General features: G+C 47.8%; 2 protein-coding genes across 2 annotated transcripts in view; one reads left to right on the top strand and one right to left on the bottom strand.

Moving 5' to 3' along the window:
* KCNK12 (potassium two pore domain channel subfamily K member 12) overlaps nt 1-3541 on the bottom strand; it is a 47940-nt gene extending 44399 nt beyond the window's left edge. The window contains exon 1 of the mRNA XM_028103786.2: nt 3151-3541. Within this exon, the coding sequence (XP_027959587.1) occupies nt 3151-3541 (391 nt within the window). The remainder of the gene's footprint in view (nt 1-3150) is intronic.
* A 9512-nt stretch (nt 3542-13053) lies between these two features.
* LOC114209691 (uracil-DNA glycosylase-like) lies at nt 13054-14229 on the top strand. Its single transcript, XM_028103804.2, has 2 exons — nt 13054-13856; nt 14127-14229. Exons 1-2 carry the CDS (start codon nt 13054-13056, stop codon nt 14227-14229), a joined length of 906 nt encoding a protein of 301 aa, XP_027959605.2.
* The last annotated feature ends 13286 nt before the right edge of the window (nt 14230-27515 follow it).

Below are 27515 nucleotides of genomic sequence, written 5' to 3'. Positions count from 1 at the left end.
TAACTTTTCAAAATGTAGCACCAGGCCTGACATACACAATTCATCATATTTATAGAATAAATAAAAGAAGGGGTTTTTTTTTAATACTAAAATCTAGATGCATCATTTAGCAGGGTCCACACAACACAACAAAAGGAATATCCACACTACAGCACGGACCATAGTCACCATGATCTTACACTGATCAGATAAAACTGAGTGCATGTGAATTTCCCTCCCCACTGGATGAGGTGACAGGCAGAGAATCCTGACTGCCCATTTTGGACTGAGCTTTGGCTCCCTGAGCCACTAAATGCATAAAAGCACCAATACTAATAATTGTCTCTGAAGACTCAGGGCATTTAAGGGAAAGAAACCATATAAGCAGAAGAGAAACTGACGTATATAGGTCTTTAGTTAAATCTCATTGAAGTACATTTTGCAAGAGAAGGCTGAAATGACAACCATGGTACTTTGGGATTCAGCAGAACTTATCTGATGGACAGAGTGACTGATTTGAACCACTGGCCCAGACCACTAGAGCAGGTGGGTAACTGACAGCGATCCTGCTACTCGCATGGCTGTCCTGACATCCCCGCAAAGGTCTGTTTCGATGCTAAGCTGTCCACAGGCTGGTTCTGGTCTCTGAGTGCAGCTCCCCTGAGAGATACATGTCTCCCTGCAGCAGATTTTGGAAACAATGTGCTGGGTCATTCGTAACACAGCCACATGCTTGAGTGTAGCCCTCCTACACTGCTTGCCTACATCTGAAAACACAAATCAAGAAAGAGAACATAGCTCCTTTCTGCTTGACTAAAGAACAGCCTATTCTGCCAGTAGATTAAAGGCTGGGGCTTGGAAAAATTTGCCAACACACAGACTTGATTTTGTGCAAAGACAGAGAAGCTTTAGGAGCTGTGGCTGGGCAGTGAATGAAGAAATTGATGGGAGCTCCATCAGAGAGGTGCCAAGACCACATGTCATTGGCATGGGGCCCCCTTCGGGTGGACTCACTGCCTATAGGGGAAGAGGATGCTGCTAACACCTTTCCCTTTAGCCTGTGAGTTCCATTAGGAAGCTAAAGCCAGAGTGTGTAAGTGGGAGAGAAATGCTGTCACCACCCAAAATGTGCACAGGTATGCCTCTAGGTGGAAGAAAGCAAAAGGGTATGTTTACAAGAGGAAGAGCACAAATCAGTAATGAGCGATGAAGGCATGATGTCATCCTCTAGGACTAAGCATCCTTAGTACTTTTAAAGCACTTTAAAAAAACTCTAGTTGCTATAGCAACTTGATGCAGCTCTTAAAAGGGGATTTTTTTTTTGAGGGGGTCATTTTATATCTTCAATCACCATAACAACATGATATAGCTTTTAAAGGGTATTTTTATCCAATTTGTGTGTGCTTTGGGCTTGGGCCATATTTGCCTTTTCTACTTAAAATAATCAGATCAAGCATGACACATGAAAAATCATTGAAGGAAAGGAAGCCCTTTCGTAGACTGTACATATACACTCAGAGAGACATCTCTAGCTGCTCATATTCTGCACATGGATGAAGGCTTTCTGTCTCCCAGCAGCCATCTGCGATGGCTTACACTGGCCAGTTAGTCTGTGCCCGTCTCTGAGCTGGCATAGCAAACTAGCCCAGAGCCTACCCATGGAAGGTGTGTCCATGCAATCCCTCACTGCTCAGCCCAGTGAATCCAGCCCCCTCCTCCAAAACTACCACCAGGAGATAGTGCCTTGGGGTGACTAGTGATATGGCCAGCCGAATGCCTTCTCCCACCCTGGGACTCAAAGCAGGAGCAGATGGGACACACAAAATCTCACCAAAGTGGAAATCCTGTGTTTATTCTGCACTCTCTAGTAGCTGGGGAGGAGGTCTGTTCACATGACACCCAGGGTCCAGGGAAAGGGGGGATGGGGAAAGTGGGTGTCAGGAGAAGAAGTAAGACAAGGAAGGGGCAGAGTGGGGAGCAGCAAGGGACTCCAGCTTCTCTACAGGAGAGGTTCAGAGGAGGGGTAAAAGTGGGAGAAGTGGGGGGCTTATTAAAGGAGTATTTAAACAGCATGGTGTGTATGGTTGCGAAACCGTGAGCTGTTTATCCCCCCAAAAAAAGGAAAAGGGGGGGCGCCTGGATGGCTCAGTTGGTTAAGCGACTGCCTTCGGCTCAGGTCATGATCCTGGAGTCCCGGGATGGAGTCCCACATCGGGCTCCCTGCTCGGCAGGGAGTCTGCTTCTCCCTCTGACCCTCTTCCCTCTCGTGCTGTCTATCTCTCATTCTCTCTCTCTCTCAAATAAATAAATAAAATCTTTAAAAAAAAATAAGGAAAAGGGATAATAAGTATAGAGAAGCCACCCCTCCCCCATCCCACCCAGCTACCCCTTGGTGCCACTATTGGTTGGAAAAGACGGCAAGGTAACAGGAGAGGTCAAGAAATTGGAGAAGTTGGGAGGGGGTGGAGGGAGAAGGGTGAGAAGTGGGGGAAGCAGAATAAGAGCGCCGAAGTCCGGGCCTCCAAGTCTAACGGGCTTTTCTTTGGGGGAGGTGCGGTATGGACCGGAGGAGAAGCGGGTGGGAAGGAGATCAAGGAAAGTGGTCGCCCTCCCCAGGGTAAAGGGCTAGAGGATACTGGAGGAAAACGCGTGGCGAAAGAAAGAAAGAAGAGAGAAAAACGCTATGAGGGGAGGTAAAGGGGGCTTCCCAAATCATGTGGATGAGGAAACAGACCCAGGGGGCGCGAGAAATGCAAGGAAACAGCAGGCCCTGGACGCTCGTTCTCACGAGTCCTCTTAGAGGCGAAAACCGAGGCGCACAGAGGTTAAGTCATGGAAGCTGGCAAGCGCTGGAGCGCGCGGGCGGCAGCCGGTCAGCCCAGAGCCTGGGTGAGTGTTCTCCCCGTTCGGCCGCACTGCCTGGCAAGTCACCGCTGGGTGAGCGCCAGAGATGGGCCTCTCAGGCCACTTTCCGCGCCAACAGCCGGTTAAGAAAGAGAAGGGTTAGGAGGAGGGGGACGGGCAGAGAGGTGAGGGCAAGAGGAAAGTAGGCGGTGGGGTGTTAGAAGGTAAGGGGGGAGCCAAGGGACGCGGACCCAGCCTTTTAGCGGTGGAAAGGGCAGCAGGTGAAAGGCACGGAGAGGAAAGACGCGCGCGGGGCGCGCCGCTCACCTATGGTCGATACCACGGTGCCCACGAAGTAGAAGGCGCCGGGGAAGTCCCAGCGCGGGCGCAGCGCGTCTGCTCGGACGCCGGCGGCCAGCGCGGCCTCGTAGTGCCGGAGGAAGGCGCGCAGCTCCGGCTCGGCCACGCCGTGCGCTGCGCTGAAGTTGCGCAGCGTGGCGCCCCAGCGCGCCCGCGCCTCTGCCTCGCCGGGGCTCTCCAGCGCAGAGAAGACTGTGGCGCCCGCCACCAGGTAGAGGCCGATGAGCGCCGCCAGCAGCACGAAGCGACCCGTGTCCTCGTTGAGGTGCGAGCGGCGGCAGCAGCAGCAGCAGCAGGAGGGGCGCGGCAGGCGGCGGCGGCAGCGGCGGGGCGGGGGCCGGGGGCTGCGGGAGGACATGGTCCGGAGCTCAGCCCCGGGGCCGGCGCGGCGCTCGGGGCCCGGGCCGCGACATCCCCCCCGCGGGAGCAGAAGCGTGAGGATGATGGCCAGGGGTCGGGGGCCGCCGCGGAGCCCCTTGCCGCCTCCCCCAGAGCCCGGACGGCGGGGCGCCTCGCCCCCGCCTCCTCGGCACTCAGGCCGCACACGGGTCCCGCGGCCCTTCGGGCGCCCGGGCTGGGACGCTCCTCTCCGCGCCCCGACGCCTCGCTGGCTTCCGCGGCTCCTCACCCGCCACCCTCGGGCGCAGGGGTCTGAAGCTAGGCCCCTGCCGCCCTGTGGCCGGCGTCCGCGGGGCCCCGGGCCTCATACTCCTCTCCAGACAGGCCGCGGGCTGCGGGCGGGGCGGGGTGGGGAACCCGGGAGCCTAAGACTGGGACGCCGCAGCAGGGCACGAAGAAAGCCCCCGGGGGCGTCCCATGGGGCGTTCCCCTCTCGGCGGCTCCCAGGCGCAGCCTGCGCGGGCAGTCCGCTCCCACCCCCGGGGCCTGAGCTGGCGGCGTCGGCTTCGAAGCCTCAGAACAGAGCCGAGTCCCGGGAAGCGCTCCCTTTCCAGCTCCAGGCGTAGAGCCGCCCGGCTCGGAGAGGCGGAGTCACCGGCGCCCGGGGCGGGGTGTTGGGGGGGAGATAAGGCTGGAAGGAAAGGGGTGGGGAGTTGGGCTGCTGCGACGCCTCCCGGTCGTTCTGGCGGCACTAAATACGGGGCACCGAAGCAGGTGTCAGGACTGCGGTGCTGGCTGCCCCCCTGACGGGGAACCCTGTCCGGCCCCTCCCTGAGCTTCGGCTTCGGAATCCCTTTCTTATCTCCAAGCTGCCGCCAAACTTTGCTCAACTTGACAGTGCCCTGCGGTCTTCGGGGTTGGGGGCCACACGACGCGAATCTTCCAACACCCTGCTCTCGGGCTGCAGTCCGAAGTTTAAGTTCCCTCTTGCTCGCTTCTTCTTCTTGGATCCTTCCGCAGTGCTAGGTCTCTGAGGGTTCCTTTGGGGAAATGATCCCGCGCCTGGGAAGGAATGGGGGTGGGGTCACTCGGCTCCGGGCGACCTGGGAATGAGGGCGTCTCCTCCCTTCCCGACCGAGCGGGCGGCCGGCGTCAGCACCGCGGACAGCGCGTCGGTGCCGCAGCTCGGGGGCGGGCGGCGCTAGGGCTGCGGGGGCCTGCAGCGCGGGGCGAGGCCCATCACCCTGATGCGCGGTGCTCCCCAAACCCTGTTTCCCTTTCTCCTTTTCCTATCGCCCCCCTCCCCCAGTCGGCGGCAGGTACAGTTGCTGAGCAGCGTGCTGACAGGGCGAGGACGCTGCGGAACAGAGACAGGGGAGGAGTCAAGTGCTAGTAGGGGATTGAGGTGCCACCGGAGGAGGAGGCGTCCAGACCCACCCTGCTGCTGGGTCTTCTTTCGCCGCCCCAGCTCCCTGACTTCTCCAGCCCGCGGTGGGGAAGCCTGGATAGGAACCTGGCTGTGGCAGGGTGGGTAGAAGAGGTGCAGGGGAAGCTCCCTAGCAGGCTCGCTCCCCCGAGGCCGGCGTGGGGCGCGGAGGAAAGGGTGTGCTTTTGAGAGCGGCGGGGGCGGGAAGTCGTCGTCCCCTAGTCCCGCCGCGACCGGGAAACAGCGGGTGCTCGGCGCTACCGCGGGAGCTTCTCCGCGGAACACAGTCCCGGCTTCACCTGGGTCACAAAGTTCTGTGGCGAGTGAGGAACACCCTCGGTACGGAGGGACGGAAAAACATCCTCTTCGGGAAGCCAGCCCCTTCTCTGTCTGCCACCTTCCCATGATGATGATGAGACTACGCAGATAACAGAAAACAAAAACAATAATGGTGACTGTGTTTAGACACGCTAGGTGGGTGAACTGTGGCAAAATGTAGAGCTATCTCCCCACCCATTTCCCAGCCTGTCTGGCCTCCACACCAGAACACAGTCAAGCTAAGGTCAACCCAAAGTGGCAGCAGCATCGTCAGTCCCCTTAAGGGTCGGGGTGCTCAAAGTGGTTCCTGAAAGAGCCTCCGCTACTCACTGAGCATTTCCCAGCTTAGAAACTAGGTACCTCCGAGCCCATGCCACCATATGGAGACTGGGATGGGGTAGGGTAGGGTGGAGTGGGGTGGGAGCAGGAGAGCTGTTAGAAAGCTAAAAGGCATCTGACTTGGGGCATTGGTTTTCTTAAACCAGGCACATTGGAGACTTGGATCTTCCTAGAAATGCTGTTGCAGTTTGTAGATAGAGCCAACTGCATTCCCCCATGCGTTAGGGTGGGACAGATGAGAAGAGACTCCACCACCATAGTCAGAACTAGGATTTCTGGCTGTGAGTGGCATGTGTCAAGTTTTGCAGTGATCTTCTTAGAAAGGGGCAGGGGAATCTTTGCATGAGGGGGAGAATATCTCATTCATCCTGGGAGCTTTATTTATTTATTTTTTAAGATTTTATTTATTTATTCATGAGAGACAGAGAGAGAGGGAGAGGGAGAAGCAGGCTCCCCTCTGAGCAGGGAGCCCCATGCGGGACCCGATCCCAGGACCCTGGGATCATGACCTGAGCTGAAGGCAGACGCTTAACCATCTGAGCCACCCAGGCGCCCTTTACTGGGAGCTTTAAACAAACACAAATTATTGCCATTGCACACTATTGCTATTATTTGCAAAATGCACTTCAATTATTCTCTTTCCAAGTCTTTGCCTCTCTTAGGCTTTATAAAAGTGCCGTTTCCCCAACTTCTTCTCTCTTCCCTGCGATACCCCCATCTCTACGAGTTCCTGCAGTCAGGGAGGACAGCCCAGCCATGGACCTTTGGAGCTGGATTCCACTTGACTGGTCAGCCCTGACAGAAACCCTGAGAAGTGTCATTCCAGGAGTTGGCACTGGAAGCCTCCAGATGCAGCTGAAGGGAATTGCCAGACCTCTCAGTGGCTTTCTTTGCCCAGACTCCCAGGGCAGGGACAGAGTGCTTTGCTGCAGTGTTCTGTGCCTCTGGACCACTTCCTTGCCCGGTTGGCAGAGGGCCTGCCTTGTCCTCCAGCTTGTTATTCTAGGTTGATTAGCAGCAATCCCCTGGCATCAATTTCAACTCTGAATGATCTAATCAATTTATATAATAGGAAAATGATGAGTTCCCTGCACATAGGCACGGGGTCCTTTGGGGGACCAGTCCCGCAATGAATGCCACTTTTGCCCACTGAATCAATATTTAAATCACTGATTTCCAGCTGGCTATCCTCAAAGCCTTTACCTTGGCCCTGAATTGCTGCAGGAGCCTCCTAGGGATGAAGCCTTGCTATCTCAGATGTCTCCCTTTTTAGCTCCATCCTGCTTGCATCTGCCAGTCATTGCTGTGATCATGCCATTTGATCTGATCATGTGACTAATGTCCCTAGATCACAGTCTTACCTGGCTCCCCCAAAACTATAAAAATTTAGTCTTTAAACCCTCGGGGCTGCCATTCAAAGCCCTTGCTGATGTGATTCCCAGCAAATCATTCCAGCTTCACCTTCTGCTATGTCCTGCTTATCCCCCGAGTACTCTGTGCTCAGCCAGTCATCAGGCCTTTGCTTGTGCTATGGCCCCTGCTGGAGTGCCATCTTCTTTCTCCTTCTCTCCAGCTCTTCAAATATACAGCTCAATTGAAGTTAAAACTTTTTTCCAGAAGACTTTTCCTTTGTAGGATATTTTGACCCAATCTCTTTGATGCCATCATTTCAATCCTAAGATCATTTGATTCCGCTTTGTCCTTGAGAACTTCAGATAAGACACCTGAGCAGGTGCAGGTCTTCCCTTTTTCTGTATCTCTCTGTCTTTTATAAAAGAAAACACGATGGCAAGAGCATTAACCAGGAAAATTAGGGAAGGTCAAATGCACCCAATTGTCAATTCTACCCCTACCCATATACCCAAGATTAATGGAAAGATATAGCCCCACAAAAGCTTGTCCATGAATGTTCATAGCAGCATTTACCAATAATAGCCAAAAAGTGGAAACAACCCATCAAGTTCATAAGTGTCCATCAACTTATGAATGATAAATACAATGGGATATATCCATACAATGACATATTCAACAATAAAAAAGAATGGAGTACTGACACATGCTACAACATGAATGAATCTTGAAATATCACACTAAGTGAAAGAAGCCAGCCACAAAAGATGACCTATTGTATGATTTCATCTGTAAGAAATATCCAGAATAGGAAAATCCACAAAGATAGAAGTAATTTAGTGGTTGCTTTGGGCTGAGGAATTGAGGAGGAATAGGAGTGACCACTAATGGGTATGGAAGTTTCTTTGGAGGTGATAAAAATATTCCAAAATTGTGGCAATGATTACACAGTTCTGCAAATATACTAAAAAGCACCAAATTGTACATTTTAAATTAATGAATTGTATGATATATGAATTACATCTCAATAAATCTATTAAAAATACAACTAGTTGATCAATTGCTTTATTGAAAAAAAATAGAAGTAGAAAAGAATTGATCCCAGGGAAAATGATTTCTTTAAAATAGGAAAAATTGTGGAAAGTTTAGCTGCACTAGAGAGAAAATTGATTATGAAATTAACTTGAATAAAATAAGTTTGCTCCAGAAAGTACTTTCTCTTAAAAATTAATCTCCGTTGGTAAAATTCTCATGAAAAATTCTGCATTCCAAGTAACAAATTCAGAATTTCCTGGGTGCCTCCAAACCTCTTTGATCTTCCTGATCTCAGAACCCCTCTATTATTTATTATTCATTCGCAATTAGTTGTGTAACAAGATATAAATAAAGTCCGGGTCTGGAGAAGCTAATCATCTCGATCATGTGAAGGGTCACTTGAGTTGTATAATTGCAGAAACCCTTCTCCCCTCATTCTCCTGGAATTAGGAAAAAGGAAGACCTTTTATGTTTTATGTGATCTGGCAAAAATTTCCTGACACCATGTTTTACAGAGCTGGTGGCTGAGGAGGACCAAACCGATTCCACCCAGGACCTTCTGGGATGGAAAGGAAAGATGTCTGATTTGTCTTTCCTGAATTTGAGGTCAGAGAGGCTTGTTGAGGAAGGGTGCAGAGGGCAGTGGCTAACCACAGCCCAGGAGCTGGGAGAAAGGCCCTTTGAAATGAAATTATTCTGAGGATGAGGAGTCGGATTGGAAGCTAGGCTCAGACAAGTGTCTAAATGCTTTGGTAGCAGAGGATGTAACCGATGCCACATGTCCCATAGGCACATCTCCCTAGCACTCTGTGGGATCTGAAGACCAGAGCTGGTTGACCCTGGGCTTGTGACCTGAGAGGAGAGTATCCTTGGTGCCCAAGGTGGCACCTCATGGTAAAGTGCGTCTGAGCAGTGATAGATAAGCAATGCTGCAGATAGTACAGAGGTGCTTACAATAACAGGGTCGATCATGCTCCTTTTCTTTCCAATTTGCATTTGGAGGAGGGGGTTCCTTTTGGACTGAACAAGCCTCTATTTTCTTACTGATCCTCTGTCTAGATTTTCTATCCATTATCAAATGTGGGTATTTAGAGGCCCCTGGGTGGCTCAGTCAGTTAAGAGTCTGCCTCCGGCTCAGGTCGTGATCTCAGGGTTCTCTGCTCAGCAGGGCGTCTGCTTCTCCTTCTCCCTCTGTGCCCCCCAACTCATGTTCTCTCTCTCTCTCTCAAATAAATAAATAAATAAATAAATAAATAAGTGGGTATTTAAGTCTTCAACTATTATCATTAAACTCATTTCTCCCTTCAAATCTGTCAGTGTTTGTTTCATATGTTTTGGGGCTCTGTTATTTGGTGCATATGTGTTTATAATTATTATAGCTTCTTAATAGATTTACCTTTTTTTCAATATATGATGTCCTCTTTTGGTCTAGTGTAACAATTTTTAATTTAAAGTCTATTTGGGGATGCCTGGGGGTCTCAGTCCATTAAGTATTTTCCTTTGGCTCAGGTCATTGATCCCAGGATCCTGGGACTAAGTCCCGCAAGGGGCTCCTTGCTCAGCAGGGAGCCTGCTTTTCCCTCAGCCTGCCGCTCCCCCTGCTTGTGCACTCACATGTACTCTCTCTCTCTGATAAATAAATACATAAAATCTTTAAAAAAATTAAAGTCTTTTTTGTCTGAAGAAGACATCCAAATGGCCAAAAGACACATGAAAAAATGCTCCACATCACTTGGCATTGGGGAAATACAAATCGAAACCACAATGAGATAACACCTCACACCAGTCAGAATGGCTAAAATTAACAAGTCAGATGTTGGCGAGGATGCAGAGAAAGGGGAACCCTCCTACACTGTTGGTGGGACTGCAAGCTGGTGCAGCCATTCTGGAAAACAGTATGGAGGTTCCTCAGATAGTTGAAAATAGAGCTACCCTACTACCTAGCAATTGCACTACTGGGTATTTACCCCAAAGATACAAATGTGATCTGAAGGGGCACCTGCACCCCAATGTTTATAGCACCAATGTCCACAATAGCCAAACTATGGAAAGAGCCCAACTGTCTAGCAATAGATGAATGGATAAAGAAGATGTGGTATATATATATATATATATATACACACACATACACACACAATAGAATATTATGCAGCCATCAAAAAATGAAATCTTGCCATTTGCAATGATGTGCATGGAACTAGAGGGCATTATGCTAAGCAAAATAAGTCAATCAGAGAAAGACAATTATCAGATGATCTCCCTGATATGTGGAATTAAAAGAAACAAAACAGAGGATCATGGGGGAAGAGAGGGAAAAATCAAACAAGACAAAAACCAGAGCTGGAGACGAACCATAAGAGACTCTTTTTTTTTTTTTTTAAAGATTTATTTATTTATTTTATTTGACCGAGAGAGAGAGAGAGAGAGAGAGAGAGAGAGAAAGCACAAGTAGTCAGAGTGGCTGGCAGAGGGAGAGGGAGAGGATGAAGCAGACTCCCAGCTAAGCAGGGAGCCCGATAACAGGACTTGATCGCAGGACACTGGGATCATGACCTGAGCCGAAGGCAGAGGCTTAACCACCTGGGCCACCCAGGCGCCCCAAGAGATTCTTAATCATAGGAAACAAACTGGGCGCCTGGGTGGCTCAGATGGTTAGGCTTCTGCCTTCGGCTCAGGTCATGATCCCAGGGTCCTGGGATCGAGTCCCACATCGGGCTCCCTGCTAGGCGGGGAGCCTGCTTCTCCCTCTGCCTCTGCCTCTCTCTCTCTCTGACTCTCATGAATAAATAAATAAAACATTTAAAAAAATGTTTAAAGAAATCATAAGAAACAAACTGAGGGTTGCTGGAGGCAAGGGGGGTTGGAGGGATGGGGTAACTGGATAATGGACATTAAGGAGGGCACGTGATGTAATGAGCACTGGGTATTATATAAGACTGATGAGTACAGGCCTGTACCTCTGAAACCAATAATACATTATATGTTAATTGAATTTAAATAAAAAATGTTTTTAAAAAAATAAAGTCTATTTTGTCTGGAGTATAGCCACTCCAACTCTCTTTTTGTTACTATTTACATAGAATGTCTTTTTCTACCCATTTACTTTCATTTTTTAAAAAAATTAAAAAATTTTTGAAAGAGAGTATACACAAGTGGGGGAAGGAGCAGAGGGAGAGGGAGATAAATCCTCAAGCAGACTCCCCACTGAGAGCAGAACCTGACGTGGGACTTAATCCCAGTACTCTGAGATCAGGACCTGAGCTGAAACCAAGGGTCAGATGCTTAATCTACTGAGCCACTCAGGCACCCCATCACCCATTTACTTTCAATCTATTTGTGTCTTTGGATCTTATGTGAGTCTCTTGTAGATAATATATAGTTGGTACATGAGATTCCTAATTGAACTTGTTAAGAATGCCCATGATTTGGGCGCCTGGGTGGCTCAGTCTTTAAGCGTCTGCCCTTGGTTCAGGTCATGGTCCCAGAGTCCTGGGATTGAGCCCTGCATCCAGCTTCCTAGTCGGTGGGAAGCCTGCTTCTCCCTCTCCCACTCCCCCTGCTTGTGTTCCTACTCTTGCTGTGTCTCTCTCTGTCAAAAAAAAAAAAAAAGAATGCCTGTGATTGTTCAGCTGCTTCCTGGTATATTCCCAAATAATCAATGAATAGACATTTACTGAGAGCCTATCAAGTACAAAACAATGTGATGTAAGTGTCTGTGTGTATGTGCATGTGTGCGCACGTGTGCGCACGTGCTGGGCTCTGCTGTCCCTTCAAGAGCTTAAAGCCTGGCTCAGGAGTCAAGATGCACATATATGAAGCCAGTATGGACCATGACACAGCAGGTACAGGTAGGAGCTGACTGTTTGGTACTCATCATAGATGAGAGAAAGGAGCCTGTGGTGAGGACCACAGGAGTCAGAAGAAGCTTTGGGTAGCAGGCAGAATGGCGTCTGGTCCTGAAGGATGGGTAGAATTCAGATGGACTGGAAGAAAGGGAACATCCCAGTCAGGAGAGTGGATCTGAGTGCTACTGTGGAAGCAGGAAAGAGCATATTGTGTTTAAGGAACTGTGGCAAGCAGAGAGGAAAGTTCCTCTGTCTTTTACAATCCATGACTCCATTGGCTGGCCTGTCATCCTTTTAATACCCCTTGAGTGCATGCAATAACTGGCCTGTGAAACCCAACAGGGAGTGTTTTCCTTCCAGGATGAGTGTCAGATATCGAATATAGGTGAATTCATGAAGCCAATTTTATGGCAAACTTTTAGTTTCCCCATAGACACACCACATTGAGGGGACTGTGGATCAAGTTGTATCTGCAGAGGAAAAGAGGGACAAATGAGGAATGTATTAGAGCCACAGGCTCTAGTGTTTAGACCTCCCTGGGCTCCAGTTTCCATATCTGTCTTTGCAAAGAGTGTACAGTCTTCTTCTTTTTTTAATTTATTTTAGAGAGAGAGAGAGCACAAGCGAGGAGGGGCAGAGGGAGAAGGAGAGAGAAACTCACAAACAACCTTCAGGCTCAATGTGGAATGGATGAACGGCTCAGTCTCACCACCCTGAGATCATGACCTGAGCCTAAGTCCAGAGTTGGATGCTTAACTCAGTGAGCCACCCAGGCACCCCTGTACTGTCATCTTTATGTCAGCATGATGCTCAAGGATTAATGAAGCCACTGATGCCTGTCTGGTTATAAGGAGCTTGGAAAGGAAGCCCAGAATCCTAGAGTGAGGAGTTGCCATGAGGCCACTGGGGACCACTCCTTGCCACCTAATTCTCTTGTCCATCCAGAAATCTATGGGTTCCTTGTCTAAACATCTCTATGAGCCCTCTCTTCCAATGCCAAATCACTTCTTAATTTTTAAATGTCTATTTCAACTTTTATTTTAAAATCTGACCCAGATTTCTTGTCCTGTATGTAAGACCATACGTGTACTGATTTGTCCCAAGTGGACTTTGACATAAGTTTTTAAAGACTGTATAAACAGGCCAAGTTTGGACCGCCAGGGCTGGTGCGTACCACGGGTTCCCGGGCGGCTCGCCTCTGCTCTCCTGGGCTCTGGGATGATCCGCCAGAAGACGCTCTATTCCTTCTCCCTGAGCATGGCAGGGAAGCGTCGTCCCAGCAGTCTGGAGCCGGCCCACCCGCGGACCGGCCTGGCGGCGGTAGCTAGCCCCTCCAAGACCGTCCAGGCCAGGCAGGAGGACCCCAGCACACTGCCCTCCTCGCGGCTGAGCCCCGCCCTGTTGGTCCACATCCGGAGGAATAAGGTGGCCCTGCTCAGACTTGCCGCGCGCAACATGCCCGTGGGTTTCGGTGAGAGTTGGCAGACGAGGCTCAGCGCAGCATTTGGGAAACCGTATTTCATCAAGCTAATTGGATTTGTTGCTGAAGAAAGAAAACATTACACTGTTTATCCACCCCCACACCGAGTCTTCACGTGGATCCAAATGTGTGCCCTAAGACATGTGAAGGTTGTCATCCTGGGTCAGGATCCATTTCATGGACCCAACCAAGCCCATGCGCTCTGCTTTAGTGTTCGAAGACCCGTTCCACCGCCGCCCAGTCTGGAAAACATTTATAAAGAGCTGTCCACAGACATAGATGGTTTCATTCATCCTGGTCATTTATCCGGGTGGGCCAAGCAAGGTGTTCTCTTACTCAACGCTGTCCTCACAGTCCAGGCACATCAGGCTAATTCTCATAAGGAGAGAGGATGGGAGCAATTTACTGATGCGGTTGTGTCCCGGCTAAGTCAGAACTCTAGTGGCCTTGTCTTCTTGCTCTGGGGCTCTTATGCTCAGAAGGAAGGAAGTGCCATCAATAGGAAAAGCCACCACGTGCTCCAGGCTGCACAGCCATCCTGGCTGTCAGGGTACAGAGGGTTCTTGGGATGTAGGCATTCTCTAAGGCTGTCGGGGTACAGAGGGTTCTTGGGATGTAGACATTCTCTAAGGCTGTCGGGGTGCAGAGGGTTCTTGGGATGTAGACATTCTCTAAGGCTGTCGGGGTGCAGAGGGTTCTTGGGATGTAGACATTCTCTAAGGCTGTCGGGGTGCAGAGGGTTCTTGGGATGTAGACATTCTCTAAGGCTGTCGGGGTACAGAGTGTTCTTGGGATGTAGACATTCTCTAAGGCTGTCGGGGTACAGAGGGTTCTTGGGATGTAGACATTTCTCTAAAACCAATGAGCTACAGCAGAAGTCTGGCAAGGAGCCCATCAACTGGAAGGATCTGTGACCCTGAGCAGAAGGGCTGTCTCTGGGCAGTTTTCTAGAAGCTGCTATTGAAGCATTTGCCAGGAGTGGCAGCTTGATCCAGACAGAACCAGCGAAGGCTCTACCCTGGGACCAAATGGCTGTCTTTGCAACATGGCTCTGGCCTAAAACTTGAGGTCACAGTATCTGGGAGAGAGTGGAGGTCAAATACACCTGAGACTTCTTCTGTCACCTTTATGGTAAAAGGGGACAGGGGACAGAAGCACCTCTTTGGTATAGCCAGCTGCTACTTGTTTTTTACCTGGCAGGTTAGACTTGAGGTTGTAAGGTGTCAGGTATGTTTATCTAGAAAGCCCCCCCCTTTGCCCCACCTGGCATTCCAGTTCTTGGCCAAGTACACTGCTCCCTCCATCCTTCCCCGAGCCCTCAGGCCCCTCCTTGAAGGAAACAGCAGGACAGTTTGCAAGTGCCCAGAAATTTAGGGATGAAAATTCCTGAGGACTGATCCTCTGTGTGAGCCTTCACAGACAGGCAGAGGGAAGTGAGCTCGAGCTTGTTTTTACAGTTATCCTGTGGGTGTCCCTAGGAATGAACAGTAGAAGTTGAACTGGAAGAAAGAGAAAGGGACATTTTTTTAATTTTATTTTTTTTAAGCAAGGAAATGCTTTTCTCCTAGGTGTATCCTGAGTTGGAGTTTTTAACGCAGCAGACTGCCAAAGGCTGTTTTTTATGGACTGAAATCGCATGGGATTTTTTTTTTCCTGCAACACTGGTGAATTTTGCTGTTTTAAAAATACTTACGCAGATGTGTGTGTATATATATCTCTGTGTGTGGGGGGGGAGAGAGAGTAATCCTTTGTTGGGGAGTAATTTTTGTTAGGTCTGCACCTTCATCCTAGATCCTATTAGAGATGCTGTTGATGTGTAGACATATAGACCAATGGAACAGACTAGAGAAACCAGATATGGACCGTCAACTCTATGTCAAATAATCTTTGACAAAGCAGGACAAGACATGCAATGGAAAAAAGACAGTCTCTTCAATAAATGGTGCTGGGAAAATTGGATAGCCACATGCAGAAGAATGAAACTCGACCATTCTCTAACACCATTCACAAAGATAAACTCAAAGTGGATGAAAGACCGCAATGTGAGACAGGAATCCATCAAAATCCTAGAGGAGAACATAGGCAGTAACCTCTTTGACATCGCCCACAGCAAGTTCTTTCAAGATACATCTCCAAAAGCTAGTGAAACAAAAGCAAAAATGAACTTTTGGGACTTCATCAAGATAAAAAACTTCTGCACAGCAAAGGAAACAGTCAGCAAAGCAAAGAGGCAACCCACAGAATGAGAGAAGATATTTGCAAATGACACTACAGATAAAGGGCTGGTATCCAAGATCTATAAAGAACTGCTCAAACTCAACACCCAAAAAACAAATAATCAAGTCAAAAAGTGGGCAGAGGATATGAAAAGACACTTCTCTCAGGAAGACATACAAATGGCTAACAGACACATGAAAAAATGTTCATCGTCACTAGCCATCAGGGAAATTCAAATCAAAATCACATTGAGATACCACCTTACACCAGTTAGAATGGCAAAAATGGACAGGGAAAGAAACAACAAATGTTGGAGAGGTTGTGGAGAAAGGGGAACCCTCTTACACTGTTGGTGGGAATGCAAGTTGGTACAGCCATTTTGGAAAACTGTGGAGGTGCCTCAAAAATTTAAAAATAGAGCTACCCTATGACCCAGCAATTGCACTCCTGGGTATTTACCCCAAGGACACAGATGTAGTGAAAAGAAGGGCCATATGCACCGCAACATTCCTAGCGGCAATGTCCGCAATAGCCAAACTGTGGAAAGAGCCGGGATGCCCTTCAACAGACGAATGGATAAAGAAGATGTGGTCCATATATACAATGGAATATTACTCAGCCATCAGAAAGGATGACTACCCAACTTCTACAGCAACATGGATGGGACTAGAGGAGATTATGCTAAGTGAAATAAGTCAAGCAGAGAAAGTCAATTATCATATGGTTTCACTTATTTGTGGAACATAAAGAACAGCATGGAGGACATTAGGAGAAGGAAGGGAAAAATGAAGGGGGGGAAATCGGAGGGAGAGATGAACCATGAGAGACTATGGACTCTGGGAAACAAACAGAGTTTTAGAGGGGAGGGGGGAGGGAGGAGTTGTTAGCCCGATGATGGGTATTAAGGAGGGCATGTACTACATGGAGCACTGGGTGTTATACGAAAACAATGGATCGTGGATCACCACATCAAAAACTAATGATGGGGCGCCTGGGTGGCTCAGTCGTTAAGCGTCTGCCTTCGGCTCAGGTCGTGATCCCAGGGTCCTGGGATCGAGCCCCGCATCAGGCTCCCTGCTCGGCGGGAAGCCTGCTTCTCCCTCTCCCACTCCCCCTGCTTGTGTTCCCTCTCTCGCTGTGTCTCTCTGTCGAATAAATAAATAAAATCTTAAAAAAAAAAAAAACTAATGATGTATTGTATGGTGACTAACATAACATAATAAAATAAAATAAAAAGAAGAGATGCTGTTGATGTGTTAGCCAGGGAAAGAGTTAACCCCAAGTGAGTTTGGGAATAAAAGATTGTTGGTTAAAAAAAAAAAAAAAGACTTGTATAAATACTGTGTGACTAACAGAGAATAATTGAAAAATTCAAGGGATGCCTGGGTGGCTCAGGGGGTTAAGCATCTGCCTTCAGCTCATGTCATGATCCGGGGTCCTGGGATCGAGTCCCACATTGGGCTCCCTGCTCAGTGGGGAGCCTGCTTCTCCCTCTACCTGCTGCTCCCCCTGCTTATGCTCTATCTCTCTCTCTGACAAATAAATAAATAAAATCTTAAAAAAAATTCGATAAAGCAAAAAAGAAGAAAACAAAAATCACCCGAAATTCCATCCCATTATCCTGAGAGAATTGCTGTTGTTGATCATTTTTTCCTTTTTTTTCTTTTTTTAAAAGTAAGCTCTATACCCATTGTGGGGCTCGAACTCATGACCGTGAGTTCCAGAGTCACATGCTCTATGAACTGAGCCAGCCAGGTGCCCCTGTTATTAATTATTTTAATGATTCCTCTGCCTGGTTGACTGGCTCTATCTATCTATCTATCTATCTATCTATCTATCTCTCTATACATATTTAATTTTGCTAAATGATGGGATATTTTACATTATAGGTTGTTCACAATTTTTTCAATTATTTCTCCCCCCCCCCAGTATTTCAATTCAAGTATATTTGTTGAGCACCTACTATGTGCCAAGAACAACTGTCCCAGTACCTGGGTTGATTAATGATCATGGAGCTTATGTAGCTTTCATATCTGTATCTATACCTCTATCTATGGAGAGAATATCATTTGTTAACATTGTGCCCACATTGGCAGGTCTTCCTGAATTTTTTAGGTTCCCCCTCTTCCCTCTCCCTTGTCTTTTTTCATCACTCTTTCCTTTCCCATTAAAATATCAGTAAATGTTTGGGTTTGCCTTCTCAATGAGACTGCTGGTTCCTATTCAAACCCATTCTCCACCTCTTTTTCAGTAGTAATTTGTTATAAATTCACATTTTCTTGGCACATACTATGTTGCAAGCATTATTCTAAATGCTTTAGATAGGTTAATACTTTTAGTCCTCACAACAACCCTATAAAGTAGGTATTACTATTGTCCCCATTTTACAGATGATAAAATCGAGGCACAGAGGTTAGCTAATTTGCCTAACGTTATACAACTAGCAAATGGCACAGCTGGAATTGGAGCCCAGGCAGCCTGGCTCCAGAGTCCATCCAACAAATAGAGTCCACAGGGCTGTGGGGTTAGTGGGGCAGGCAATCAGTGCAAACATGCAATTTTGACTGAAACGTTCAGGATGGAGGACACAGCTCACCGAGCATTAAAAGGATGCCACAAGAGGTGAATTTGTGATTGTAAAAGGCTTTCTGTTGTACGGTTTGCTTTTTTCCCCCAAGAGGGAACAGTCTGTAAGGACTGTTTTTATATGTTTGTGAACCGACCAGGTGGGTTTTTGTTAAAGGGTTAGGAGCCAGTGGGGAGCATGGTGAAGCTACGTGGGTGCAGAGCAGAGCTAAGGCAGGGACGGCAGGGAGGTCAGCCTTGTTTTCTAGCTCCCAGCCTTTCCATCCTACCAGGCACTCTCCACAACTATATTCTTCATTCACCTCCTGCCCTTTCCTCCAGCACACTGGATTCCTTCCACATTTCAGAAAGACTGCAAATCATCTCCCTTGTCCTCTTGAGAGAAGTGTCCTGTTTCTTAGACAAGGAGCTAGGCAGAGATGGTTAATTAAATTTTTCAAGTCAGTAGGCAGTGGCTTCCTTACTTTGCTGCAATGGGGGTCAGCACTGGTTCTTTAAAAAGAGATTTGTAGAGACTCAGCAGATTCTGAGTATGAGTTGGATGCTTGCCTGACTTGGGCCCGGACAAAGAGCCTATTTCCCACATTCTCCCTGCTTCTGGCCTACTCCCACCTCCTTACTTCTGGAGGAGCTCAGTGCCTGCAGTATTCCTTCATCCAGGCACAGGACCTGAGTGGGAACAGGGGTGAAGTCCCTAAGGTGGATCATTCCCTGCCCTGGAAGATGGAAGCCTCCTGGAATGAATGCCTTCTGTTGGATATATTCCTTAGTTAATCATCACCGCGTCTGTAATGGGGCCCCTAGTGGTTTCTAACTGTGCGCACAAGAGAGAGGGAGCAAGGAAGATCTTGGGTTGGGCCACAGGTTGCAGAAGGAGGTCCAGGAGAGGAGGACTTGAATCCTGTATGAGAAAAATGGCAGCCTCAGGGAGGGAAAGGACAAGGAAAAAGGCACTCTTGTTTTCTCTCTTTTACTAGCTCTATGTTCCTGGACCCAAATCCACTATTCATCACTGAAATAAAACTCCAGGGGGTCAGCTAGTTCCTGGTAAAGCAAAGACTGTTTGGTGGTCAAAGAAGTGATTAGGGGAAAGCCCACGTAGTCAGTGGGGCTGTGAGGGCCGCTAACCATGTTTTCTGATCTGGAGTCAGGACACATGATCTGATCCAAATGTGATATTGGGACAGATGACTAAAAGTTAGGACTGTGCCAAAGAACTCAAGACCTGTAGTCAGGTCCACATACATAGAAATCATTCCCCTCATGCTATGTCCTCCAAAAATGTCTCAGCAGGAGGAGAGGGGGAGCAGGAAAGAGAGGGACATGAGAAGTCACGCTCTTTGTGGTTCTGGAGTAGATGTTGTTGTTTTTGCCCATCCAGACTCCCTCCCCTTCTCAGTCTTCTGGTTTGGGTGGGGCACGTCGTATGCAGCTCATCCCCACTCCTACCCTATCCCCACCATAGGGATGGCAAGATCCAGCCTATCCAAGCGGTGCACTCCATCCACCTGCCATGGGGTTGGCTCAGGCAAATGAGACTTAAACCTGGGACTTTTAACAGGTCCTTTGGAGAAAGTGAAGCTCTCATTCAATGGGGATCACTAACTTTAGGGACAGTGAGTGAGTGGAGGGTCCAGAAGCCAGCATGTGGCCAAGCCTGTCAAGGGGGCAACTACTCATCAACTTTCTATTTCTGTGGATTTACCTATTCTGGATATTCCATATAAATGGACTCATACAATGCCTGACCTTTTGTGACTGGCTTCTCTTACTTAGCATCATGCTTTTGGGGTTCATTGACACTAGCATACGTCAGTGCTTCATTCCTTTGTAAGGCTGAATAATACTGTTGTATGGATGTACCACATTTTGTTTAACACAAACAAGTGTTTGTTGAACACTTGGGTTGTTTCCACCTTTTGACTATTGTGAATAGTGCCACTATGAACATTTATGTCCTTGTTCAAGTGTTTGAACACTTGTTTTCAATTCTTTTGGGTATGTGCCTGGGAGCAGAATTGTTGGTTCATACATTAATTCTTTGCCTACCATTTTGAGGAATTGCCAGATTCTTTTTCCACAGCAGCTGAACACAAATCCCCTTTTTATTGTCCCGTGTGACTCAAGGAGAGGTGAGATGCCAAGGCTGTGCCCTTTACTGTTCCCAGGGCCCCCAGGAGCGTGGTCCTCACTGGTCTGGAATTGTTCTTGGGCTGGTGACTCTGACGGTGCAAACTGGCACTCAGGGATCATCACTGCTGAGGAGCCATGTCCCAGAACAGCCTCTCTCTTCAGCTGCTGGGAGAGGCACTTCTGGACAATGTCCCTCAGTCTGTCTATTCAGACTTTCCTCCGGGGCAGCCTCCCCCAGAGCAGTGCTGAGAGGTGGCAGGCTAAGTTGGGCTGAATTTCAAGGAAGGTCGAGGCTGTAGAATGGTCTATCTCTCCATAGACCCAGGCCTTTGGGTCCATCCACCGTAAGGTGTGGGAACAGCAACCCAGGTGACTGTGGAGAGAGTCAAGCCAGGGCCAGGACACTTGTGCTTTATCTGCTGCCTACCCACTATGTGACCTTAAGTAAGTCCCTTCCTCTCTCTGGGCCTCAGTTTCTCAAGTGTCAAATGAGAGGGGCCAATGATTACACTGACCATCTTAGGGCTGGGTGCCTCCCACCCCACTTTGCTCCCAAACTTTCCTTCTCTGAATCTTCATAAAAGTCTAGGATTCGGGGGCACCTGGGTGGCTCAGTTGGTTAAGCATCTGCCTTCAGCTCAGGTCATGGTCTCCAGGTCCTGGGATCAAGGCCCGAATCGGGCTCCCAGCTTAGCAGGGAGTCTGCTTCTCCCTCTGCCCCTCCCCCTGCTTGTGCTCTCTCTCTCTCAAATAAATAAATAAATCTTATAAAAAAAGAAGTCTAGGATTTTGCAGCTGGCCAGAGGCACAGCAATAATCCAAACCGCCCAGTTTGGCCCCTCGTTCCCACTCTTGGTGTGTGTGTGCTGGTCTTGACGGGCCATCGTGTATGGGAGCTGAGCGCCGTCTACGGAGGGCATTCATTATCAGCACCGGCGCCTTCCTGCAGCTGCTACTCTGCACACAGCAGCTGCCCAGCAGGTGCATGATCAGACCGCAGCTGCCCGCAGATGCATGATGAGATGTGCCCTCCACAGCTGGCCCCTAGTAATGTTGCGACTTCCGGGGGCTGCATGGGGAGGCGGCTCCCTGTCTAAAGGCTCAACTCACAGTTGTCAAGTTCTTCTGCCTCAACAGTGGCACAGCTGGGTGCCCCCAGGTGCTCATTGCCAGGGGCCTTGGAGGGCTGAGCAGCATTTGAGGTACCTGTCTGTGTATCTGTCTTTCATACACACGCAAACAGCTGTCATGGAACCTGGCCCTCACATACTAAGTAGCCACCTGAGAATGCCTCTCTCTAATATTCTATTATTCTAATCAAATGTTCCCTCTGTTTTACAACATATATAAGTGTATTTGACACACCCAAAATGCTATGATAGAGTAAGGTGTATTGTTTCTATTGCTATTGTTATTTTTATTACCCATGTCTTATAAATCCAACAATCATAAGTGACAGTTTTCGAATTGCAGTTTTTTTTAAAGATTTTATTTGAGAGAGAGAGAGAGAAAGACTGAGTAGTGAGAGAGAACACAAGCAGGGAGGAGAGAGAGAAGCAGGCTCCCTGCTGAGCAGGGAGCCCGACAAGGGACTCGATCCCAGGACCTTGGGACCACAACCCGAGCTGAAGGCAGACACCCAACTGACTGAGCCACCCAGGCGCCCCTCTAATTGCAGTTTCATAATGATTCTCAAGTCCTAAATATTTGTAAGTTTCCATATAGAAAATCTAATGCTCTTGAACTGGTCTTTTGAATATGGCATAATAGAAACCAATGCTCAGACACCCTCTGTCTCTATGGGAGGGGAGGCATGTGTGGTTTGGGGAATGTTCTATTCATGTCACAGACCCCTGATTTTCAAAGGGCCAGTAAATTGCCTTATTGAAAGATGGGTTTTATGTGATCCCTGGGGCTCCATTGCCCTATCCCTTGATGTCCTCTCAAGGAACAGACGTTACCAAGGCTACTGATGGGGTAAGTGCCCTTGACCACAGGTAGCACCAAGAGGCCTTAGTAATGAAGGATGGAAGGGGGTGGGCAAGGCCATGGTGGAGAAGATGGGCACTGGAGCTCTTGCTCTTTTAGTACTATTGATGTTCACAAGGGGATGCAGGAGATGGATGAGGGGGGCTGGGGGCAGGGGGATGACTAAATGACCCCTAAGCTGTTCCCCACTCTGTGGTAAAAACTATTAATTGGGACTACATCCCCTGAGGATTTTGTGCCATATGGGCCCACCCTGCCCAGGGAGGCACTCTTGGGCTCTCACCTAACTAGCCCTCTGCATCTGCCCAGGCAGGGTAGGGGGATGTGCTTTTGCCCACAGAAGGTGGCCCAAGGTAGGCACACAGTGCCTATAGGAAGGACTCGCCCTTGTTGGATTGACTGACTGTGGGTGGCAGTGTCGGGAGTGGGCATGCGTGTAGGAGACCCCTGCCCCTAGCATTGTCTTTATCTTTGTGGCCCCCAGAGACTGTGCCAACTAGTAGAGCAGGATAAAGGCACAGAGAGGGTAAGGCTCTGTGTGTGGTGGGATGCATATGGGACATCCATTCATCAATCCAGTCAGACCCATGCAGGCTCCTAACTGGATCCCTCCCTGCTCTCTGTCCTGCAGGCCAGGGCTATGGACTGCCCAAGGCCAGTTGGATCTGTACTAAGGGGAAAGGGCTAGCAGAGCGCACGAGTCCCTTCCTTCTCATTTCTCCAGTGAGCCAAGAGGCTCAACCCAGGGGAGAACCCTCTGACCATGATGACCAGGAGCCTGTGTTTAGCTTTCGCCTAGGCAAAATAGACAGCAGCCTATGTGGTATAACTTACGAATTAGAAAAAATTCCAGTGCCACCCTCAATATATTTTCTTTGTTGCCTCAAATTTCATCACTAGCGGTTCTCACCTTTGAGTTTTGATGACTTAAATGTTTATGGAAAGGGCAATGTTACACTTGAAGACCTGTCCCTCCCACATTTTATTTTTCCCATGATAGAAGGGCCCTGGAGGGACACAGCTCCCACCCCCACTCCTGGTGTGGAGCAGGATCAGGGGAGAGGTCCCTCAAGTGGGGCAGATGTGTAGAAGACCGATGTTCTTGACTTGCCTGTTCTGCTGTGAGCATCATAGCAGTGCATGGAGGAGTGGACAGGAAGGGGAAGGGGGGAGGCTTGTTGTGAGTGGCTGCTGTGAATTTTAATTCAGTTCAGTCTGGCTGGCTTAATGATTCTATGTTGGGAAAACACAGTGCTCTCCTGGGAGGAGGAGTTTATATTGGTATAAATAGAAGGTATTATCATTGTGAGGCAACTGGGGGACATCATGTAGCTCAGTACAGCTCAAGGCAGCAGAGAGAGTCCCAGCCATGGGCTGTAGGGCTGCAAGCGATGTGCTTTCATTTGCTTGTCCCAAGAGAAAGAGCTCTACCTCTATTCAGGGCTCACTGTCAATGTGGTCTGAGCAGATCCAGTGCCCTCTCTGGGCCCTTAGCCTCTTCACTGCTGGGCATATGGGGCCACATTTGTTCTCAGGGAGCACTTGATAGGGTCCTAACCGTGCCAGTGAACCAATGGTAACAAGGGCTTACCACTCTCCACTCAAACTCTGAGTGAGAGCTGTGCCTTCCCCTGATACTGTGTTCTTTATTTTTAAACAGCTTTATTGAGCCAAAATCATTATACCATACAACTTACCCATTTAAATGTACGGTTCAGTGGTTTTAGTATATTCACAGATAGATAGAACCGTAACCACAACTTTAGAACATTTTCATCACCCCCAAGAGAAACCCTAAACCCTTTAGCTATCCCCTGCCATCTGCCTATCAACACCCAAGAAGCAACTCTACTTTCTATCTCCATAGATTTGCCTAATCTGGACTTTTCATATAAACGGAATCATTTAATATGTGCTCTTTTGTGACTGGTTGCTTTCACTTAGAGTAATATTTTCAAGGTTCATCCATCTTGTGATATTTGGTTCTTTTTTATGGCCAAATAACATTCCATGGTATGGATATACCACGTCTTATTTATTGCTTGGACATTTGGGTTATTTCTACCTTTTGGCAATTATGAACAATTTTTTGTATGGACAGGTGTTTTCATTTCTCTTGGGAATATATCTAGGTATGAAATTGCTGGGTCATATGGTAACTAAATGGTTGATCATTTGAGGACCCTCAAGTTGTTCTTAACAACAATTATTAAACAACATAGATTAATCGTGGGCCTTCCAGGCAGTCATTTGACAAGTACTTCTATAGCTCTTCCTTTGTTCCAGGCCCTGTTCTGGGAGCACTGTGAATAATGGAGGGCCACCAGCCATGAACCTTTCCACGGTAAGAACTTTGGCTTTTACTCTGCATGAAATACAGAGAATTTGGAGGCTTGTTTTTTCTCCCAAATGGTTTATCAAAGTATAATTTACAAACAACAAACTGTACACATATAGAGTGTGCAGTTTCATGAGTTCTTACATGTGCATATATCCATAAAAATATCACCACAAGATAGTGAACATCATCCCCATAAGTTTCCCGTGTGTCCCTTCGTAATCCCCCCTCCTGCCCCTCCTTCTGTACCTACCCCCGGGCAACCACTGATCAAACTACAGATCAGTTGCATTTTCTTTTTCTTTTCTTTTCTTTTCAAGTAAACTCTTTACCCAACATGGGGCTTAAACTCATGATCTTGAGATTAAGAGTCACATGCTCTACTCACCTGAGCCAGTCAGGTACCCCTAGTTGCATTTTCTAGAATGAAACAGTATGTGCTCTTTTTAGTGTGGCTTCTTTCACTTGGCGTAGTTATTTTGAGGCTTGTCTATATTGTTGGTTGTATTGATAGTTCATTTTTATTGCTGAGTAGTGGTCCATTATACATATGTATGACAATTTGTTTATCCATTCCCCAGTTGGTGGACATTTGGAGTGTTTGTAGTTTGGAATTATTACAAATAAAGCTCCAATGAACATTTGCGTACAAGTCTTTGAATGGACACATGCTTTGGTTTCTCGAGTAAATACCAAGAGTGGAAAGGTAGGATCCTATTGTAGATGTATGTCTAACTTACCAGAAACTAACAAATTGTTTTCTAATGTGATTGCTCCATGTCTACTTCTACCAGCAGTATATGAGAGTTCCAGCTTCTTAATTTTAGCCATTATAGGTGTGTAATGGTGTCACTCATCATGATTTTAATCTGCATTTCTCAATGACCAGTGATGCTAAGCATCTTTTTGTGTGTTTATTTGCTCTCTGTATCTTCTTTGGAGAAGTAAGTGTCTGTTGAAGTCTTTGCCAATTTTTAAAAATATTGGGTTGCTAGTTTTCTTGAGTTTTGCGAGTTCATGTTATATACCAGATACAAGTCTTTTACCCAACACGTGATTTGCAAATATTTTCACCTAATCTGTGGCTTATCTTTTCATTCTCTCCTTTTTAAAAAAGATTTTATTTATTTATTTGAGAGAGAGAGAGCACAAGCATGGGGAGGGGCAGAGGGAGAGGGAGAAGCAGGCTCCCTGGAGGACCCTGGGATCATGACCTGAACCGAAGGCAGACGCTTAACCAACTGAGCTACCCAGATACCCTGATCTTTTCATTCTCTTTACGGTGTCTTTCAAACAGCAGAAATTTTTTTTTTAAAGATTTTATTTTTAAGCAATCTCTACACCCAACATGGGGTTCGAACTGACAACTCCAAGATCAAGAGCCGCATGCTCTACCAACTGAGCCAGCCAAGCACCCCACAAACAGCAGAAATTCTTCATTTTGATGAGGTCCAATTCATCAGTTTCTTTCATGCTTCCGGTATCATAGCAAAGAAAACCTTGCCTAACCCAAGGCCACAAAGCTTTCCTTCTGTTTTCTTCTACAAGTTTTATAGTTGTAGGCTTTACATTTAAGTCTATGATTCATTTTGAGGCCGTTTTTTTCATATAGCGAGAGGCATGAATTGAAGTTCATTCTTTTGCATTTGGATCTCCAGTTGTTCCAGCACCGTTTGATGAAAAGACTATTCTTTCTCCTCCGCGATGCCTCTGCACTTTTGTTGAAACTCACTTGTACATAGATGTATGGGTCTATTTCTGGACTCTCTATTCTGTGCCATTGATCTATTTGTCTGTCTTTATGCCAATAACAGCCCGTCTTGACTAACTTTATAATAAACTTGAAGTCAGGCAGTGTTCCTTCGGCTTTGTTCTTCTTTTTCAAAGTTGTTTTGATTAGTCCATGTAAATTTTAGAGTCAGTTTGTCAATTTCTACAAAAGAGCCTCCCAGGATTTTGATTGGGATTTCATTGACTCTGTGGAACAGTTTGGGTAGAATTGACATCTTCACAGCATTGAGTCTTATGAGCCATGAGCACAGGCTATCTCTCCATCTGTTTAGATCTTTGACTGCCCTCAGCAGTTGTGTCGCTTTCAGGGTCCGGGTCTCTACAGGGTATGTGTGCTCCCACATCTCAGCGTAGAACGGTCGCCTACTAGGTGAGCTCCACGCCTGTAACAAGAGTTATTCTGGTTGACTGATAGAGCAAGGACCCCCACCTGGGGCCACTTGCTGGGGATGTGGAGGTGGTGATGAACTTGTAGTATCAGCACCTGCCCACTTTCCCTGCCAGAAAGCATCATGCTACTGCTGCTTGGGGATTGATGAGCTTTTCTGGCTGCCATCCTGCACGCCTGCCATCCAAGTGCTGTGGAGCCTCAGGCCCAACCCAGGCCTGGCACTGACATCCACAGAAGTAGGGCTGAGCCTGTCCTGCAGAAAGCCAGCTCCTTCCTCATACTCAGCTTTGTGCACGTCCTACCTGATGTGGACTCATCATCTCAGATATGCATATGTCCCCTGAATCATTTTCTTGGACACTACTCTAAGTTTTTCCAGGAAAACACCCACAGATGAGAAATAGCCAGATCGGTGCTGTTGGTGCCAAAAGCCAAGAAGTAGCGTAAGGTAGGGTAAGTCTGGAGCCCAGAAGGACACGTGTGGATTCTTCCTTTCTAGGATTGGTCGGTTCCCCTCACCCATGCCGCATCCCCTCATGCTGGGTTAAAGCCATGGATGCCAGGCTGGATGGCTCTAGACTCTCATCTCCAAATAATTTCTGCCTGGGTTGGGCTAGATTTATCCTTATATATCACTGTATATTAATCACATTCCTCTCCTGCTCAAGAACCATCTGTGATTCCCCAGTACCCTCAGGTATATAAGGTTCAAACTCCTTGGCCTGGTATTTAAGGAAACCCGGCATCTTTTCCTT

Source organism: Eumetopias jubatus, unplaced genomic scaffold (assembly GCF_037043125.1).
Source record: "Eumetopias jubatus isolate StellerSeaLion01/CBP00866 unplaced genomic scaffold, mEumJub1_p1.0 scaffold_9, whole genome shotgun sequence".
Lineage (NCBI taxonomy): Eukaryota > Metazoa > Chordata > Mammalia > Carnivora > Otariidae > Eumetopias > Eumetopias jubatus.
Note: the sequence above shows the minus strand (reverse complement) of the source record. Positions and strands in the feature narration are given on the sequence as shown.